This window comes from Scomber japonicus, chromosome 7, assembly GCF_027409825.1.
Source record: "Scomber japonicus isolate fScoJap1 chromosome 7, fScoJap1.pri, whole genome shotgun sequence".
Classification (NCBI taxonomy): domain Eukaryota; kingdom Metazoa; phylum Chordata; class Actinopteri; order Scombriformes; family Scombridae; genus Scomber; species Scomber japonicus.
The window spans coordinates 14,601,627-14,619,451 of NC_070584.1; the positions used below are offsets into that span (position 1 = coordinate 14,601,627).

At 40.3% G+C, this 17,825-nt stretch overlaps 1 protein-coding gene across 1 annotated transcript in view; it reads right to left on the reverse strand.

The window, feature by feature from the left end:
* Nucleotides 1-17,825, reverse strand: part of atf6 (activating transcription factor 6) — a 34,983-nt gene that overhangs the window by 5,354 nt on the left and 11,804 nt on the right. Inside the window, exons 8-15 of the mRNA XM_053322035.1 lie at nt 14,157-14,342; nt 13,900-13,991; nt 12,223-12,372; nt 10,608-10,703; nt 10,398-10,500; nt 9,535-9,605; nt 8,546-8,657; nt 3,702-3,786 (exon numbers count right to left, since the gene is read on the reverse strand). Of these exons, the coding sequence (XP_053178010.1) occupies nt 3,702-3,786; nt 8,546-8,657; nt 9,535-9,605; nt 10,398-10,500; nt 10,608-10,703; nt 12,223-12,372; nt 13,900-13,991; nt 14,157-14,342 (895 nt within the window). The remainder of the gene's footprint in view (nt 1-3,701; nt 3,787-8,545; nt 8,658-9,534; nt 9,606-10,397; nt 10,501-10,607; nt 10,704-12,222; nt 12,373-13,899; nt 13,992-14,156; nt 14,343-17,825) is intronic.

Consider the following 17,825-nt stretch of genomic DNA (forward strand, 5'->3'; position numbering starts at 1 on the left):
AATCAGAAAATTACAAGACGTGATATGGATCAATGAAAATAAATGATTGTCTCATAGGATACTAAATTACACAACACAAACATTTGCATATCCTTGAAAACGAGCTCACTGTCCACTGAAATTTTAAGAATTACAGACATAAAATGAAAAATCTATCATAAAAAACATGAATTGCTTTATTACCTTTTACATTTTTGCACATGAATGCTGAACAGTTAGTCAAGTATTCCACCATTAGAAAATTTGCCAAGAATCTCAAAGGCAGGAAAAATCTCTGATGCAAAGTGCAACTTGTGCTGTTGAGAGTGCCCTGCAGTCAGCTCCAGAGCACTTGTGGAGATGTTCTGTTTAGATTAGAGGAGTAGGAAAATCTGACCCCCAACTCCTTCAGTGATGTGTAGCTCTACCTTGAACCCCTAGTGAAAGCTGCCTGTTAGCTACAGCACACATGTACAGTCTCAGACAAGTATAAATAGACTGCAGTGTGTCTCCCACGGTCAATCCACCTGTAAATGACATCATTTCCAAAACATTCATCTCCTCTAAACATGTCACTTCCACTTGATTGAGCTACTTTCAAACTCAGAGGATCATTAAATAAACACACCCTTCAGCCCTTATAAGGACAGACTGCTCAGCCAGATAAGTTCTCAGAAAGAATCGGGGAGGTCAAGGTCAAGAAACTTTTAACAGAACCCCTGAACCGTGGACATGCAGCATGACAGGAACGGATGACGGCTTACATCAAAGCCTCTATCTTCAGTGTTCAGTTATTGACAAAGACAGACCAAACGATCACTCCAGATTAGCAGAGTCTACCACCTCCTCCAGATGAAAACCATTTAGTGAGTGGAGAGGGAAGGCATTCTTAGGGGATAGCAGCAACAGGGACCTGGAAAGAATTATCTTCCACTGTGGAGCGGACGCCATTTCTGCTTTTCTAAAAGGTCTCGCCCAACTGAATATGTACATTTACACTTACTTACTTCAAAGTTTCAAACAAAGACAACATAAATCTGAAATGGATGGCATCTGGGTGACACATGGGGCTTTACATGTACAAGTAGGGAGTACCATGCGGGTGTTGCGCTACTTGAGATTTACCGCGAATCCTTTACTCTGTCAGCCTCTGTTGGCTTGATTTCTAACTACAGTCCAAACTGTCAGATTGAGGAGAAACTACCAGGTTGAGCAGTTGTGGAAACTGAATTGGAAACTTCTGTACATGCATTTGATAACACAAAACTGGTGTTAGCCCTCCCTCTCTCTTTCAGATCCAGCCAGTTCATTAGATGCAAACACACTAACCTCTGAGACATGCAGGGGAGAGGACTCGGGCTAGAAGCACAGAAGAACACACTGTTTTGATTTTTCAGGCATCCATAGCAGATCATGCAAATCGAAGACTCTTTTCTTGAGCCTACGAGAATCTTTCCAGACCCAATATCTCTCCCTGAATGCCACCTTTGTTTGCCCATTTCAACAATTAGCTGAAAAGGAGGTCTTGGATTTCATTATTTACTGCTGTTTCAATGGGTCATCTGACCGGCACAGACCTTAACATTCCTCCTTGACAAGACCAACCAAGAACAATGTTTACCTTCATCAATCTTCATCTCAAAACAACCCCCCTCACCCCGTCCAAAAAAGAAAAAAAAAAAAGTTATTTCCCAATGGCCATGTCTTCCCTGCTGAGTAAGAGGCTCATATTCCACTGACTCACTCCTCTCAGAGCTAGTTGAAACACTAATCAAATCAGCTGCTGGTCATTTGCCACAGACAGACAGCGAGATAACAAAGAACCTAGAAAGATATGTGATAAAAAATGTCAGTTAAACAGCCAACAACAACAGGCAGACTTCCTAATTGCTCACACCATACCTAAACAGTCCCTCTTGAGCAGGTTTCTTCCAGTTCATTTGTCCTGCAGGCTTGGTGAAAATGAAGCCACCTCATAATGAACTCTGCAGTATTTGGACAAAGGGAAGACAACTTTCCGCTCAAACCCTGATGAATTGATTTGGAAATACTGTATTGATAATCCAGCAGATCTAAGAATCGCAGAGAGAAGTTTTGATGAGCTGTGATAAACTTTAATGATTAATGGAAAATTACTTCACAAGTGCTCCAAATGACAATCATGTGTTAAGATACAAAGGCCTTCACTTGGTAACGTTTTTGTATGTGTTTGTTTTTGAGGGCAGGCGGTCAAATAAACGATTGTGGAAACCACCCCCGACACCAAAACGAAGTGCAGGCTGAGTGCCAACCATACTGACATGCTGTAGATAGGAAGTTTACTCTCAAAGAGGGAATGACGCAGCCAAACTGAGACGTGTCCCTGCTCTATAATCTGGAGTGGACTTGTACTTGCCAGATAAGGGTTTTGCTTTTACACCACTAGCATGCAGCCATCATACAGATCAATGATAATGAGTAGTTTGCTGGTTTCATGAGGGTTCATGGACTACGTGACACACTGTGGACTGCTGTAAAATTCAAAAATCCTTTATGTCACACAGATAACAAAACCATAGTGATGACATCGTAGCTCAGCATGTCCCACCTGGCCTGTGGCTCACTCAAACGGCTGACTGCACATATCCATGACAGATGTGCAAATTGAAGATCCTTTTCTTGACTCAATGAGAATCTTTCCAGACCGGATATCTCTTACTGAATGCCACCTTTGTTTGGTGTTTTTACTAATTAGCTAAAAAAAAGGAGGTCTTGGATTTCACAGAGGCAAGCAGAGTATCAGAAACTGCACAAGCTTTTACTTCTTTTTCCTGTAGATGGCGAAGGTCTAATATTGCTTCTTTTTATTAATAAAAGCTTTTGTATAGATGGACATTAAGGTAAATCTTTCTGTATTTCACAGTATGCTAGAGTTTTTAATCTGGTGTCAGGTTTCACTGGCCGGATGAATGTATTCTGTGCATGTTTGAGACTTCTGCCGGCCTAGCCCTAACTTCAATAGGGATAAAATAACTGAATCGTGCAGCTCTTCTAGACTTTCCAAATGTTATCAGACTGAATGGATCAAATTCTTAAAGTGAAAGAGTCATGGGTTAAAGCAGAGCCTATGATGTTAGCGCGTGCTAGAGGGGAGACAAAAGTCGTGCACTCCAGCATTAACGTCTTACTATTATGTTTTTCATAGTAGTCCATCTAAAATACACACTTTTCTAGCTAGACCTCTGCTTTATTATTTCCAGTACAAAATGTGAAAAAACAATGCCAAAAGGGAATGACAGCATTGAAAAAAAATGTTTTTAATGTTTTTGTTTGTATGTGGTTTGGTCAGTGGCTGTACAAACACATTACAGTACTGTTCAATGCAACTGAGAGTATAATAAGAGGCTGAAGGACATAGAAAAAGGACTCTGAGGAAGGAAAGTGAAGACCTTCAACTAACAAGACACCAGATGTCAGAGAAAGTTTTTGGCATGGAAAACCTAGATAAGAACTTACGAATATATAAAAATGAAAAAGAATCACCTTGATAGGCTCAAAAGGCAAAAGTGTTCTATTTTGGTCATAAAAGTTTTTCTTTAGTTTTTTCTTTTCTTAAGTAATGCATTCCTGTGGAGCGACGTGCTTTTGAATCTGCTCCAAGCTTGTCTTTCATCTGTTATATTGTGTTTCGAGTGACCAAACTCCCCCACCACGGTTGTGTCTGTGCTGCAGTTCTTTCTTACCGTTTATGTTCATGGCTGGCAACACCAAAGACATCTTGGGTCGACTTCCTTTATTGTGGTTGGTGGCAGGAAGTAGAAGATGATCCTGAGAGCAAAGGAAAGAAGGTCACCAAGAGGAAAATACAACTCATTTGGAAGCAAATAAAAGGGCTGGCTTTGTGCATGTTGATCAAGATATGGAACAAAGTTTCTAGCTCTGAGCTAGAGCCCTACTGATAACTATTAACAAACCATGTCAGCGCATTGGCACGGGATAAGTAAAGTCTGCATTTTACTCAGATTTAATGACATTATCCCCCCGGGTATGTGTGAAAACATGACAGGGTACATGGCATACTTTTACAGTCTTGTCTCTTAAAGACCTAAATAAGGAGATGAAAGGGAAAGGACTAAAACAGAGAGGGATGATAGAAATGGAGGGCAGTGGAACATAGAGCGACTGAGTTTCTGACTCTGGCACTCTCAGCTCCACTGCTAAATGCTGCAAAATGGGATAAACAGACGTGTACCAGCATCTCTATGTCTCCTCTACTGTTCATTGTGACTCATTGACTCTTCAGCAGACAGCTAGCAACAGAGATACTCTGTGCTGCAATTGCATGCAGTCAGAGAGCCCTTAAGCCCCCCCCCCCCCCCCTCCAGATGTGACAGGGTCCACTAGAAAAGAGCGGATTGATGTATGCTTGTTTAGTCATAGTTTATTAATATTATTCAACACAATAAAATGCAATACTGTTCATCTTTGGCCTCTCAGCTATACACCAACCAAGTGTGAAGCCGATTGTGTGAACCTTTTTTGAAAAACAAATATGCATACAGACAGACGGCGAGTCCTTCGTTAGTTAATTGCAAGGGTCATCTTGGAAGATTAAAAAGATACAAACATCATTTCCATGAAAGCTAACCCTAACCCTCTCTTATTGTAAAATTCTTCAATTCTTCACACAGGGCACTTCAGGCATACCTCGCCTAATTATCAAAATAGTTAAAACCATTCTCATTTCAACATCTTCACTTTTGAAGAACTTATTGTACTTGTTAATCCACCAGGACTTTGATATCAAAATGGATTTAACTACCAAGCTACTTCAGTTAAAGAAGCTGCTGACAATAGCTTTTGTGCAATTCATTAGACAATGAGAGGGAAGGTTTTAATCTGAGCACATTCTCTCAGAAGGAGTTGCGGAAGACTGGAATGCTCTGAAACACACATGTGAGCCGCAAACACACATGTGTCGCAAACACACATGTGTCGCAAACACACACGTGAGCCGCAAAAACATGTGAGCGGCAAACACACACAGACACACACACACACACAATTATGCTGGGCTGTGTCTCCAATTAGAAATTCAGAGAGTATGGAACATAAGTAGGTCAAAGATTGCTGAATGAAACCCTACATTTTCTGAAAACTATGAGATGCATCCATTGCACTTTTTGGGACAACACCACAACAGAAGAGCCAAACCAGTAAAACAAAACATCTCAGTATGCCCCACACATACCGCAACCAGTGAATGGACACCACATGAGCCAACAACTATCAATAATTGGAAACATTACTAAAACATTGTGAATCGATGGATAAAATTCAGATATGATATTTTATGTAATTTAAGAATGAGATGGAACATCAAAAGATCCTATTTTCTCTCACCATGCAAGAAAAGAAATACATCCAATCACAAAAAGTATCAGGGCTGTTTGAGCTTTTGCTGTATTTGAACAACGAACAGATGACTGCTGGTATATAAGACAAAAAGCACTATTAAGAAGAGTAAACTGGCAGGTACCTAACTACACTTGACTTGCAAAGCTCAGCCTGGGCGAGATGAAAAATTAGGGCTGTTGTTCTGCTATAGTCAGAAGAGTTATATAATAGAGAGGGTGTAGAGAAACAAAAAGGACCTTTGTGGGAGGCTTTATATTATAATCTGCCATTGTCACTTTAAGTATGAATGTGTTCTTCATACACAGCCTACAAGGCTTTCTAAATTACCCTGAATTTTGCACTAGCAGCCAGAGAGTAATCTTAATTACTAGTGTGTCAGAATTAAAGGTTTTGTGTGACACATGCTCATAGCACTGTAGGGCTCTGAGGATAAACTGTAAACCACCAAGGGGAGTATTAAATCCTAAAATTGAATGGGTGCCATGACTGTGTTGGGGGGGGGGGGGCAGCAGGAGGTATGAAAACACCAACCGCATTACTGCTCATCATCAAGGGGACAGGCAAGCTCGTCGAACTGACATAACAGCTGCAGCTGCCATGACAACAGGTGAATTTCCCTTGAATGTTATTGGATACAGTCCACAGTGAAAGCAGCCAGTGTTTCCACCACCTCACCTCAATGCACACTTACATAAAGCCACAGGTGGTAAAACAACACAAAAAGTGGAGCGAGACCACAAAAATGATGGTAGAGTAAGTGCAGTTCCATATTTTGGTCCTGTTGAGAGTTATGTTTTCCATCACCTCACCTCATTTCACACTTAAACAAAACCACAGGCAGAAATATATCGGGTGAGGGCTTAAAGTAACCTTAACCTAAGCATGAACATAAGGGAGTGACCTTAACTGCTGGAGGGGGCCAGAATGGACCATGATGAACTCTACATAAAATGTTTGCCTAGACGGGACAACAGTAAAAATTGGTAGTGACTGGCTTTAAAATCCAAATGCATTCCAAATTTAATCCAGAGATTTGGCAGCATTATAATAACATCATATTGAGTGGAACAAAAAAAAAAAAAAAAAGGAGAAGAAAAAGAAAAAGCACACCCTTTTTTGCTGTCACACACATCCTGAAACCCAGGAAACAAAATATAGGCAAATAAATGGACTGAGAAAGTTAATAAAGGTCTGTAAGAATTAAAAAGGTCAAGCTGACATAACATGACTAATCTATGCAATCAGCGCGTGCTAGGGAGTCATTCCCATGCTTCTTACAGTGTGTTTGTCTTATATCCCCAATAATGTATTGTTGATTACTCTGACCTCTCCCTCTTATTACACCAAGGACATGTCCACTTCAGCAAATTATAAAAAAAACCCCAAACAGCAAATGCAAATATGTAGTTATGGAGTTTTATTAGTTTTTGATTCTGATTAAATTAATATAGGTAATTAAAAATTTGAGGAAAGTGTTATAAGTATTAATTTCTCTACATGATGTTATTAAAGAATACATTTCTGACGATATTGCAAGAAATGTTTTTCAACAGAATTCTCAGATCAGCCGCAATCAAACCTTTTCTTGGGAAAAAAGGTATTTCTCTATAATGTTAAATTGAGCATTCTAAGTTCAATGTTGCTTTTATTTTTTGATCAACTGTAACGCCCTCACTTTGGATAACACCCTCACTTCTCAGTTCTCACACATAACAAAGCTGCTAGAAACTGAAGGACAGCTACTTGACCCGTAGAGGCCCTCAACTCGGCTACGCCATTGTTACCATTGTGCCTGTTGTCACTATGCCAACTCACAGCCAGAACTTTGTGACTTGCTTAATGACAGAGGTTATTGATCTTTGACCATATGCTTGAAAACTCCCGCCCCATTGACTAATCCTGAGGATTTAAAAACTCTTAAATCCTTGTCCAGGGTATGGTTAGCCACTGAGTGGTATATCAGCTACTTTTCTGTTCCAACTGAACATCATCCAGACCTTTGGAACAGTAACCAAATAGGTCTATCTATTAGCAAACTTTTCAGACAAATATGGAAGCAAAAATGTTTTTTGGCATAGTTCAGTGACAATAATAAGAACACAGCAAGTTGTTGTTTCAGTAATAAATATATACTTTAATAGGTAAAGTTCAAAGTGAAGCCAATGTGTAGGTTTTCTAACTTTTCTTTTTGTTTGGTTAGAACTCAAGAGCACAACAGTGGAATGTTGTTCTAAATTATAATAATAACATGATTTTGGGAAGAAAGGATAGCACTCAAAAAGATAAGCCCATCAAAAAAACTAATTAGAGAACTCTCTCTGAGTATGATGACCATGATTAATCATATCAACAGAGCTAATTAAAAACAGGTCCAGAGTCTCAAATACGGGAAAGTAGTGAAATGAATAAAGACCACGCAGATTAACAGTGACATATGGTCTAAAATATGGTCTTGATGATTGGAAATGGATCAAGGAAACTAGACTGGAAATGTGTAGTTCCACTCTTGGGTGTGTGTTTCACCCCTTCCCCCTACCCTGCACTTATATTATTACTAATGACTAATATGATTAATACATATTATTTATGATTGAGAAGTCAGTCTTTCTGTAATTAATTACACTTTTATGGCCAGTTGGGGAAAGTAAATCTCATGTCAGATGAAATTAAAGTTAATTAGTATTGAGCTATGAAAACTTACCGTGAAATCTTGTTCTAATTGTACTTTATGTAATCAATTTAGAGGATTAGTGTGTAAGATTTAATGGAATCTTACAGAACAGACTTGGCAGTAATTGAATATAATATTAATAATAATATTTAAGCAGTGTATAATTCCACGAAAACAAGAATATTTTGTTACTTTAGAAGGAGCCTTATATGTGTACACAGGGAGCAGACCCCCTTCCACGGTGGCCATCATTTCACTACAATGAAAGTTTCAGTTCAGAACGGACAAACCAAACACTGGCTCTAGAGAGGGTCTTTTTTGCAAGTTTTGCGGTCACCATAGGTTCTCCTACATGCTTGGCGGTGGAGGAGGAGGGGTTTTCAATTGGTTGCAAAAAAATCTTATAAACTGGTCTTTTCAACCACTGTGTTAGATTTTATGTGGGAGCCAGCTGCCCCAGTCAAATCAGTGTCATGCACCAGACAAGTTGAAACTTACCCTGCGAAAAGACACTACGTAGAAAGTGTCCCCACGACGATTGAGTTCATCAAAGAAGTCACTATAGGTGTGATGGGGTGCGTAGTATACCTGCAGCTCATTGCCAGGATTCCTTTTGATGAAAAAAAGGAAAAAGTTTGTAGATAAATGTGAAGTTTAAGGGAAATAAAAATATCCAGAAATCCAGAAAAAAACAACTTGGGGTTCAATCAATGTGTGTTTAAAAACTGACAACACCGATACCATTGATTAGATGCTGATGGCTAATAATTTTGGTTGGTACCCTATATTATATTTGACCACTTTTTGTGTATTTTGTTCAGATTGACTCACATTGGTCACACTGAGTTGTATCTCAGTCACTAGTCCACTAGTCTGGTATCATGACCCAGTGCTATAACACAGTAGAGACTAAAGAGGTTTGGCAGACTCTACTGCTGTGGCCTGACATTTGGACTGGTGTCCCATTTGAAGTTAACTGCTGAAATGTTTCTCTTTACTTCTTTAGATTTGAATGTTTCTTTGCCAGACTTGCAACTGAGAAAATAAAAAATCTATGGGTGGCCAAAAAACTATTGACTCCATCTGTTTGATCTGAAATGCATAATGTAGTGCAGTCCTGCAGGAAAGGTTCTTGACTGCCAAATTTCCGAAACAGTGCACTGGTGTCATCCTTTAAAATCAGTGCATCATAAATCAGTCAGATCGTAAAAAGTCCACTTTGGTCAAATAATACTATATGTATACTAAGGTTACATTTACAAACGCTTTAAATAATAGAGTTGCAATAAGACAACTCCAGTATTTTAGTCATCTGAGAAATGCAAAGGGGGATTATCTGATCTCTTTCTGAGTCATGTGTCATTGATATTAGGTAAGTGTTTGAAATATGAAAAGTTGATATTTGTTATTACTGTGAATTTGTTTTAATCTACTGGTTTGCTTTTTCTGAATCTGACACAAATACTTTAAATTGGGCCATAACTCACTTCTCCTCAGTAGTTTCTGTGTATTGGACCGTCACAATCTGGGCACTCTCCGCCTCCTTATTCTCCTTATTCTGTTAGGAAAGAAAGAGAGAGGATTTGCTGTAATCCTGTGTATATCAACATCAACTACCCATTAGAGAGAGCAGGATAAGCTGTTGGCAACGGTGTAGAGAATATAAATACAGACTCCATTCAAACCATTACAGCTGACCATCAATTTAAAACAGCTAGAATACATCTAAGATCAATCCACACATATCAACCCAATTTGTTTTGTTGCCTCATAAACCACATTTATGAATTTTAAGATATGAACTGTTGGATTTATCCTGTTCACAGTTTAGGGAAACAGCTAGTTGTCAAAGATGAATCCTCAAACAAGGACACCGATCAAAGGAGCAGAAATACAATAAAACATTTAGGATATCACGGTAATATGGCCGTGTTGGAGTTTTTAAGTGTGTCTGTAAGAAATATAAACAGATCTACATTTCTATTTACTCTTATGTGAGGAATGGACATATACCAACTAGGCAGCTCTTGGTGGACTGGACTTACTGTGACAGATCTTGAAAAAACGATGGAAAAAAAGAGCAGGGGGCACTAATCCTACAGCTCCCCCTCTAAGTGTTGTGTTTACTTTCTCAGGGGCTGTTGGATTAAACTCAGCCCAATAAAGAGAAATGAGAGGCAGAAAAGGGGAAGGTGTGAGGAGAGGTGAAACAGTGGTGAAAGAGAGGCTTTGGTTTGTAATGTAATGTAATGGCCTAAAGCACAAGTGAAGTTCAGATTGCGAATTTTAATGCAATCTGAACATTGTGTAAATTTTTTGCATGACACATTAGACATGCTGTGTGACTTACAAGAATGGTCCTGGTGGGTTTGTGATTGTTGTTACTCATGCGTCTGGACTTGGTCTGCTGCACTTCATGACGGTGGACCCAACCCCTCAACTCATGGGCCAACCTGCCAATCAAAGTAAGTACATGTTTAAAGGCATATATAATTTTTTTTTTTTTTCAATTTGGGCTAAGACTTGATCTATTTTCTGGTCTTATATGAAGATTACTTACTCAATGCACTTGGTCCTGTTAACAGATGGCTGGCATGGAGGAGGTGGTCTGAGAAAGATAGGATCCTTCACCACCATCAGGGCCTTATCCTCAGAGCTACAACAGAAACACAGAAAGCAGACAGTGTGTGTTAAGCAGAGAAAAGCGATACATTTACAAGGATTTCAGATATCCATGTATGAAATTCAAATAACATTATGCTATAAATGTTTTCTACATGTGGAGGATTTGCTTTCAATACAAACTGAGAACCAATGTGGCTGCCTGCACTCTGATGGAGGTGAAACACCCAGAGCAATGGGAAGCAACAGGACACCAGAAGCCAGCACTTGCTTCAATGTGGGGCCAATTATAAACATATTCAAATTTATTGGTTACAAATGAATTTTACTGATTACATTTCTTGATGCTTAACATGTGCAGAGGTGGCAGAGCTTTAGTCACTTAAAGTATGCATGAAAATGCTGACTTGTACTCAGAAGGGAAGTAGGGAGACTGGGAAAACACGTCCACATGCCACCATAAATTTTGCTCAGAGAACTGAACATAACCACCAGGTGAGAGCATGACAAACAAAATGTACAAACCAACATACATATGGATGAGCAGCACACTGAATTGCATGACTTGACTTTCCTCCTCAGATGTTACTGTGACTTTAATCACAACTGTTATACCTCTCTATAAGTGAGTGATTATGTTGCTTGAGGTGCTGATGTAGACTGTCCATAGTCAGTGCCCACCTGCAGGTGGCCTGTTACCATAACGTCTGCCTTAGACGTAATCCCTCCCCTGGGCCTCCCTGATCTGAGCTGGCACGTCAACCACGCCTCACTTTCTTGTCCCTAAAATGTTCTGGAAATGGTTCCTCGAGACAACATGTCAAACCACAGAGGCCTCATCATAACTCTAACCGAGGGGCCCATATTAACCTTCCCGTACACACACCTTCCTGTTAAGAGGGACCCCAAGATTAGGTTGCATGCTTCCCCCATCATGCTCCTCTCTGCTGCGTTTGGTGCTGTCACCCCTTTTGTAAAGGCTAATGTGTTCCTTCCTGCCTGCGTTGGTTTAATGCTGCCAGGTAATCTGATACTGCAGATGAATGGTTTGCATTAACATGTGATATACCTTACGCAGAGATCTGACACAACACAGGCTGGCAATGCCAAAGGGAATCTGACCACCCTGCAAAACATGATTTTCAGGACGTGGGGCTGCAGGTAATGTACCAAACAAGAATGTTATTTATGCAATTTACAAATGAGACGGGTGGGCCTCTATTGCATTTTAAAAAAAGAAAGAAAAACATATAACCCTTTAGAAAAATAAGCTGTTACTAGCTATACAAAGTTGGATGTCATACAAGGCCTGACCCCAATTTCCCACCTTATTACTCATAGCACAACTGTTGGCCAACTAGCTGGGGGCCTGAAGGCCTTTGAAAGGCAGACGTTTGGACAGAGTTGGTTATCGGCTGGCGCACATGTTTACACGTGCTGTAATGAGCTGCACCAGTTCAGACTAAGCCCAGGCACAGGTGCATCCTGTTCTGCTGACACGGTTGGTAAATACAGTGAGTGTTGTGAAAAGTGTTGGGGGTTGAGCTCATTACCTGTCGGCCATCTGAGAGGGGCCGCTGCCGAGGGGCTCTGGGCTCATCTCGAACTCAGTTTCTGCCTCGGGGGAGAAACCCAACAGGTGTCTGTTGCTGTGCTGCACGGGGACAATCTGGAGCTTGGAGCCTGGGCCACCTTGAAACAAACTGATGAAATAGAGAAGAGACAGGTGAAGTAAAAATCAAGACACTTGTAGATGGTAGAAACAAACTCAAGAGAAGAACTTTGAGTAGAACTGAAATGGCTGCTGAATTCCATGTGGACCACATCCTGTGCACAGGAGGGTTTTTAGCCACAAGCAGAATCTGAACTCTGATCTAGACTACATAAGCCAAAGCACACTGGGGCACACAGACAAGCAAAAATACACACAGTCTCATTCAACGGTATTACTACACTGGGTGGCATTTTCATTTCAAAGGGATCTGACCTCAAAAGCGGGCATATTTCGCATTCCAAAGGGGAGCCCAAACACAAAACACATAGATACAGGCACAGGTACAGACACACAAAGGCTTTAGCTACTGTGAATACCACTCAAGTCGCAAAAGCAAACTTACTCACAGGTCCCAAGAAACGTATTCATGTTTAAGCTCAAGAGAACAAATCTGAGATCCCACAACTCAAAGAGCACATTCCCAGTCCAGAGAACTCACAGACTATCAAAGCAATAATCAGGGTAGATGTTTGCATCCTTGTGGAGAAAGTTATCCCCCCGGGGAAAATAAACATTTTTATAATATGAGAGCACAGAGTCTGTCGTTACAGTTGGAGATGCACTATGAGCTTGAGGTTGTGGAATTACACCATCCCTCCATCTGCTAGCTGGGTGGAATCAAGTTCTTTTTTTCCCCTGGTGTCGTTTTATATAACTCTATGACTTAATATAAGCCCAGATAAGAAGACCTCACACATTCAAACTTTTTTAAGCCTGAAATGACTTCTGTCTTTACATTAGCAACTGGTAAATGTTTACTTTTCACCCATCCCAACAGGGCTGTTTTGAGGGTTTTGACTCATGAATCACAGAGTCCTATAAACTCTAGCAACAATATCAGAGGAATGGAGGGAACACACAAAAGTAATATTGCATGGCTGAACTATTAATCATCGGTTTATTTACCAACTAGATCAGTTTTATTCAGGATAAGACTCAACATGTACAGTGATAGCATCACTGGACTACATTATTCTGGATAGTACCAAAAGATTATTAGTAAGTTCAGGTGCTTTGGTTCCATTTTTTTGTGTATTATGAATGAATGCAATGCTATGTCTGCAAAGTTTTAGCAACATTTTTGGATAGAAGTGTATTTAGTTTTTAGGCCAATATTTTAATTAACTTTATAAACTGTAAGTGGATGAAGTAGGTTTTGGAAACATGAACATATTACTTCAATGTTGGGAAATGTGGTGCACTGTTTTCAATAACATCTCTGTGTAATGTCGACAGGCGTGATCCCCACAGTGACTCATGGGGCTTCCCATTTGTTTTCCCCCAAAATCAAAATTTTGTGCATCTAAGATATGTTACCTACTGTACTTATATCGTGAGCTACAGTCTCTGCCATTGTCAGAGTTCTTTTGGCTTGAACTGAATTTTAGCTATTGGACACTTAATCCAGTTGTTGTATAGTACACTTAAAACAACATGCAGAATGTTACATGCTTACCTCATTGGTCCAACATTAAGCACCAGGAACACCAAGACCACCATGAGACACACAGCTCTTCTCTTGGGTGATGCTGTCTTTAGTACTGTATGCTGCAGAAAAAAAGGAAGCCATGTTACATTACAAAGTATAAATCAAAGCTATGAGTCATGTATGAATGCACATTTCATTTGTCTCTCCTCAAAACTTGCTGTGGAAATGTCAGCATTTGTTCAGTTTTGCAGCCCTGATTTGTGCTGTATGGAAGTACTGCTGACCTCACTTAGCAGGCCCTCCAGCTGTCTCTTGAGGTTGCCATTCTCGCTCTTGAGCACTTCATTCTCGGACAACGCCATTTTTAGGCGAGCTTCCAGTGAGAGCAGATACTCTTTCTTCTTTTTACGAGACAGGGATGCTGACTCACGGTTCTTAATCATGCGTTGTTGCCGCTGGGAGAACTTTGACTGAAGAGAGAAAGCGAGACAGACAGAAACAGAGACATGAATAACATTGGACATTGGTCATTACTCATGCCAACTCATGCTTTTCTTCACATTATGATGTATCTGCTAGACACCTATCCAAACAGAAAAAAAAAGGGGCGCATATTGTGAGAATGCAATGACATGCCTGCCTGAGCCACCTGTTGGGCTGTAGATTGCAGATTAGATTATGCTCCCTTGTGACATCATATTTATCTGTGTTCTCACGGGCAATTTGCTTTAAAAATGGCCTAACTAGGGAATGAGGGGATGAGTGATATACCTGTACATGAACCAGACAAAAAAACAAGAGTCAACTTTGTTATTATCACTAGTAGAACACCTCAGCCCCTGATGCTCCAGTTTACTTCAATCATAGTGGAACAAATAGACATGTTCAAGATGTTTTTCATGAGGTTAATGACACCTCCGCAACAACTCACCCTAGAGAGCGCTAAAGTGCACATGATCAAGCTTCTGCTTAAAAATATTTACGCCAACATCCTCTGAGAGGTGCAGGGGTCAGTAGCAATGCCTTTGTTCTATATGTGAAGAAGGAGGTATTTACGAAGCATGTCACTCTTTGAGAAATTAGTTCATAGCAGACAGACACAAACACTGAGGCAATACACATGCTATATGTCTGGACTTTAAAAAACAAGGTCAGCCATAGTTGGTCTTAATTACTGTAATTAGAGCTTTACACACTCAGGTTCAACTGTAAATAAATAAATGATATTCAACATTTTTCTGTTCAGATCCAGCAGATGTGTTTATACAGGGCTTTTCTTAAAAATCTAAACTAAACAAAAACAAATACATTACTTTACATAAGGAAAAATAAACAAATTAATGAATAAATAATTAAGTAAGAGCAGTTTAAAGCTTGTTTACAGTACGAGTGAGCAGCAGAATTCCTTCTACTCCAGGTGAGAGAAGGGAAAACTAAAGTCTATATTCTGAACCAAATAGCACATATAACCTAACAACATGATCTATCACAAATTAACACAACCTCTGGTTACATTTAACCAAACACCTTCATTGTCCTTCCAGCCCCCAGCTACCCCTCTACTGCCTTACTACAGACACAAACACCCTCCCTGTGGCAAGCCCCTAAGATCCCGCGCCTAATAGCCCCGCTGGTGATTAAGTTATTTGGATCCCTGTATTTGTGTTTCGTCTCCTGAGAAACCCCTCTGTCTCCCAGCCCTGATCTGGGAGCTGTGCCACTAGCCTGAGCCTGGGAACGCCGCAAGTAAGCAGTTACCAGGGAGTTGGAGACTGGGGGAACTTCACATCGAGACCACAATGAAGGGCTAAGGAGCAAAATGTGGGGCAGGGGGTAAAAATGGCAAAGTGGCATTTCTCAATGAGACCTGCTTAAATGGGAAAGGGTCACTCTGACACAGATTCAAACTCAGACTATTAGAGTGCTGGTGGGAAAAGTCAGTGAGTAATGCCCTACTATCAAGATGCCCACGAGCAGGGCATATTCACCCCCAGCTGCTCCAGTAGAGCCACACAGTGACCACCCACACAGCTGTTGGTATACTGAGCAGTACTGGGTGTGAATGTGTGTAACAGTATGACTACACTGCAGGATAATGCTGAAAGGGAGAACGCCTACTCAACAACTTCTCAAAGGATGAATACAGGTGAAGAGAGACAAAAAAAAAACTTGAGATGAATTGGAAGCGAACAAATGTCAGCACGCCTGACTGTCACACTGTTGTTGAGGGGCTCACACACATGAAGGGTTTCTCAAGAGGAAGTGTCTGATGGACCATCAACCTATTCATATGGGAGGGACATCATTTAATAAGTTGGAGTGAAAATGTTTCCTGATTTTACTGGAGGTCATAAAGACCAATGACTGTGGTCTATGTTCTAAAGGTGAAATTACTGTCAGCCTGTGTTTTTTTGTGCTTCAATTCACTTCAATTTCACTAAGTGTGCATTTTCAGTCCACAGAGAATGTAATTGACATTTCTGCAAGTGCTGTTAGTTGTATACATGAAGGTGCAGGCTACTTTAGATACTGGTATTGCTTAGGGATGTAATAGTTAACAAACTTTACTGTAATAATAATCACCTCTTATAGTCAGAACATTTTGTTTATGTGTCCTGACGTATTCATAGTTTATCAGCACATAAAAGCAGCTTCGACGTCTAAGCTCAAAGTTGAAGGAGCTGAAAGGTTCAGCAGATCATATGATGTGGTTTTTTTCCCTGTAACACTACCAATCACTCTAATTTGGAACCCAGATACTCAAAACCAGATGCAAAATAAAACTAAAGGGTAAAAAACATCATCTTCTAAGCTAGAGGTAGGAGACCCCTTTCCCTTCAGAATCTCACCATACATTCCTCTGGTCCGCTCCTATAAATCTCTCCTATCCTACTAATGGGAGGATTTGTTGAGTTCTGCAATTCCAGGCTAGACTGTTTTTTCAGTCTAGAACACACACAGCTAAATCCCCGGCTGTGAAGGAGCTCATTACGTTACAGTGACCCAATCTCTGATGGCCGTTTACAGCTGTTGCAAACGCTTCGTACAGCAAAACACCTGTCTAAAGCATGTAATCGTTAGCAGCCGTTCAACACCCGGGCTTATATAGCCTAACTATAGGCCAGAATACAGTACTGTAAACAACACAGACAGTAACGCACACACATCCAATCTGTACATACGACATGCAGCAACACCTGGCATAGGCATGTCATCTTTAACACGCATTTGATTTTACATGTCCCCTCATTCACCACTGTCATGCAGCCATGCCACAGTAAGGTTATAAATGAACACAGCTGCAGTGGGTCTGAACATGAGCACATGATCACACAGCTGAAGAGTTTCTTTGTGGGCCAAGGAACCAACTATAAAGTCAATCTAAATCCCTGCATAGCTGATACGACCCCACCCAAATATAAACACCCAAATATAGTTTCCCTGCATTCACTAACTTCCACTAATGGAGGTATCTGCTCCAAGAACCCAGTCCTATTCCCACCTCCCCTCACCATTCATGTGTACAGTCCCTCCTCTTTAATCACCTATTGTAAACTTTATTGACTTGGTTAGCTTTACAAATGGCTGAGAGGCATATTTGTTTTGGCCTCCGGGTTTGGAATTCTTTAACACTGCTCTCAAGGTCTGGCACAAAAAGTGCTTCTCAAGCCTTGATTATACCCATGATAATTGGACAAGTTCCTCTCTGCCTTTTTAGGGGTGAGTATTTTTACAGCCATAGGTCAACCATTACTATTCATACAACAACAACCACTAGTGAAATTTCATTTGACATTAATCATTAAAAAGCCTTATGGAAAACAAAATTAATGTCAAAATAAATGGAGCAGACTCGTAAAACAGAACATTTATGACATTAGATTATGACTAATGTGTTTCACGTTCGCAGGTAATACATCAGGGCCACAGTGATTATTCCTTTAAGATGATAA